The sequence below is a fragment of the Oratosquilla oratoria genome, chromosome 4 (assembly GCF_046742065.1).
Source record: "Oratosquilla oratoria isolate Oo_2021 chromosome 4, ASM4674206v1, whole genome shotgun sequence".
In the NCBI taxonomy this organism is placed as follows: domain Eukaryota; kingdom Metazoa; phylum Arthropoda; class Malacostraca; order Stomatopoda; family Squillidae; genus Oratosquilla; species Oratosquilla oratoria.
In genome coordinates, this window is record NC_134780.1 from 37,053,147 (window position 1) to 37,055,646 (window position 2,500).

At 44.1% G+C, this 2,500-nt stretch overlaps 1 protein-coding gene across 1 annotated transcript in view; it reads left to right on the forward strand.

The window, feature by feature from the left end:
- Positions 1-2,500, forward strand: part of LOC143024447 (uncharacterized) — a 111,131-nt gene that overhangs the window by 96,771 nt on the left and 11,860 nt on the right. The window contains exon 13 of the mRNA XM_076183253.1: positions 241-541. Within this exon, the coding sequence (XP_076039368.1) occupies positions 241-541 (301 nt within the window). The remainder of the gene's footprint in view (positions 1-240; positions 542-2,500) is intronic.

A 2,500-nucleotide genomic window follows, 5' to 3' on the forward strand; every position in this document is an offset into this window, starting at 1 on the left:
TCCTGCGACACTGCTTCTGACCCAGGGCGGTGGGCAGGGTGCAGGGATGACCTGTCATCCAGGAGGTGCTCAGATGAGAGGGAGGGTGGGAGGGGTGTGGAGTGTATTTGGGGATGAAATGGGTGGGAGTGTTTTTATGCCTTTCCCTTTTTGGCTACCTCCCTTGTAAGGGGGAAAAAGCCTTGGTATATGTATGTATGTATGTATCAACTCTTAACCTCTCTCCCTCCCACTCTATAGCTGGAGACCATTTTCGGTCGTGGAACGATTGATGTGACCTTTGAGGAGACGAACACCCAACTCCGCCGTCGTCGTCAGGCGGGTGTTCCTGCGTTCCTTTCTGACGGAACCGATGGCCAAGAACCTAACCCCACGACGCTGAAGGCGGTCTTCGATCTCGTAACTATGAAGTCCTACAGTGACGCGGAGGATGTGGCCACGATCCTGAGTGCCAACTGTTTTGATACTCGTGACGACCGCTGCCCACTCCTTGGAGGCGTGGTCCTTAATCGCACAACCATCAAAATGATGGATAATTCGAGTAAGTTCTTGTCTCTACGAAGTGTTAGGTTCGTGTTTCGAGGATCTTCGAGAATGCGACAAGAGAGGGGTCGTTTATAAAATCGACACACGGAAAGAGAGAGAGAGAGAGAGAGAGAGAGAGAGAGAGAGAGAGAGAGAGAGAGAGAGAGAGAGAGAGAGAGAGAGAGAGAGAGAGAGAGAGGGAGAGAAGGTGAGAGAGAAGGTGAGAGAGAAGGAAGAACTCGAAGTCAGTACACTTAACATATGTAACTAAACAAATAGGGACAACACGGAGAGAGGTAGAAAGAAAAGCGGATGGAGTGTGTTCATTTGGAGCTCCCTAGACTTCTCAGTTTGTTAGTGGCTGAGAGTTACCAAGTACTGCTCATAGAGATGCACTGGTCATATCAAGGTAAGGTAACTCAATAATTAAAAAAAAAAAAAAAAAAAAGAAAAAAAAAATTGACGCAGCCCGAAGGGATTTCTCCCCGTCTTCTCCTTTTCTGCATGGGGTGACAGAGAGGGGGGGTCGCCGAATTTATGAAGCGGCCTTGCTGTGGATGTGCTGTGTCTTGCGACACTGCTTCTGACCCAGGGCAGTGGACAGGATACAGGGATGACCCGTCATCCAGGAGGTGCCAAGATAAGAGGGAGGGAGGAGGGTGGAGGGGAGTGAAATATATAGGAAATGGAATGGGTGGGAGTGGTTTCTATGCCTTTTTTTTGGCTACCCCCCGTGTAAGGGGAAAAAGCCTTTGGTATATGTATGTATGTCTCAGAGAAATGTGAGACCAAACCAAAATAGGGGTGGGGGTAGCACATAACCAAGGTGGAAAAGTGGCCACTGAACCCTCTTAAGTGCAAATACAGAAATCAGTAAGAAGTGTGCCCCCATACACCAACGGGAAGACCTGGTCCTTCTCGGTCGAAGGAATGCTGGATGAAATCCAACGTAGTCGAAAGAGATGCTATTACAAGAATGACTATTAAATGGCCAAGAACGTGTTTAGTGGTTTTGACTGTGAAGAAGAGTTTGAGAAGAAAAGTGTTGAAGACAAATAGCAATTTTTTTTTACAACAGTACAATACAGTGATAGAAACCTAGTGGTTGACTGGGAGAGTAATGAGCAAACTTAAGGAAAAGGAGGTAGTTGGGAAGAGTTCCTGTAGGAAGAGAAACGAAGAGACGAGAGACACGAGCCGTAAGAGAGGTATAATATAGCTTTAAGAAGAAACTGCCTACTGAAGTAAAAATAGATCCAAAGGCTTTCGTTGCTTATGCCAGAAGCAAGAATAAGATCAAAGATGAGGTAGTACAGATTTGCCTAAGATAAGTTATGTATTTAGTATGGAATTCCAGAAAATGGTTATTAAGGAAGGAGGAAATTATAATAAAATACCAGTATTGAATAATAGTATTCAGGGTGAGGGTTTATAAAAGTGTAGATTCTCTTCAGAAGATATAAAATCTATGATTGGAAACCTCAGATCGGAATCGGCACCTGGACCTGATGGAATATATCCTAAGGTAATACTGATGACCCACTTTCGGAGAAGAATAAGCGAATATATAGAGATCTGTATATTTCGATCACTTACTGTGATCCTCTTCAGCAGCTGAAGAGGATCACAGTAAGTGATCGAAATATACAGATCTCTATATCTTCGCTTATTCTTCTCCGAAAGTGGGTCATCAGTATTATTTTACAAATGTGCTACGACATATCTTTGTTGTGATATCCTAAGGTACTCAGGGAATGTGCATCTGATTTGCCACATCCGCTTCAATTAGTTCAAGGACTTTGCCGAAGATTGGACTAAAGCCAGTATACGTCTTATCTTCAAGAAAGGAGATAAAACTGTAGAAGATGGCATGACCTTACAACATGATTTGAATCAAATGAAGGAATGGAACCAATGTTTGTTGCTCCAGTTTAATGAGGACAAGTGTAAGGTTATGCATATTGGCAGGACGAAC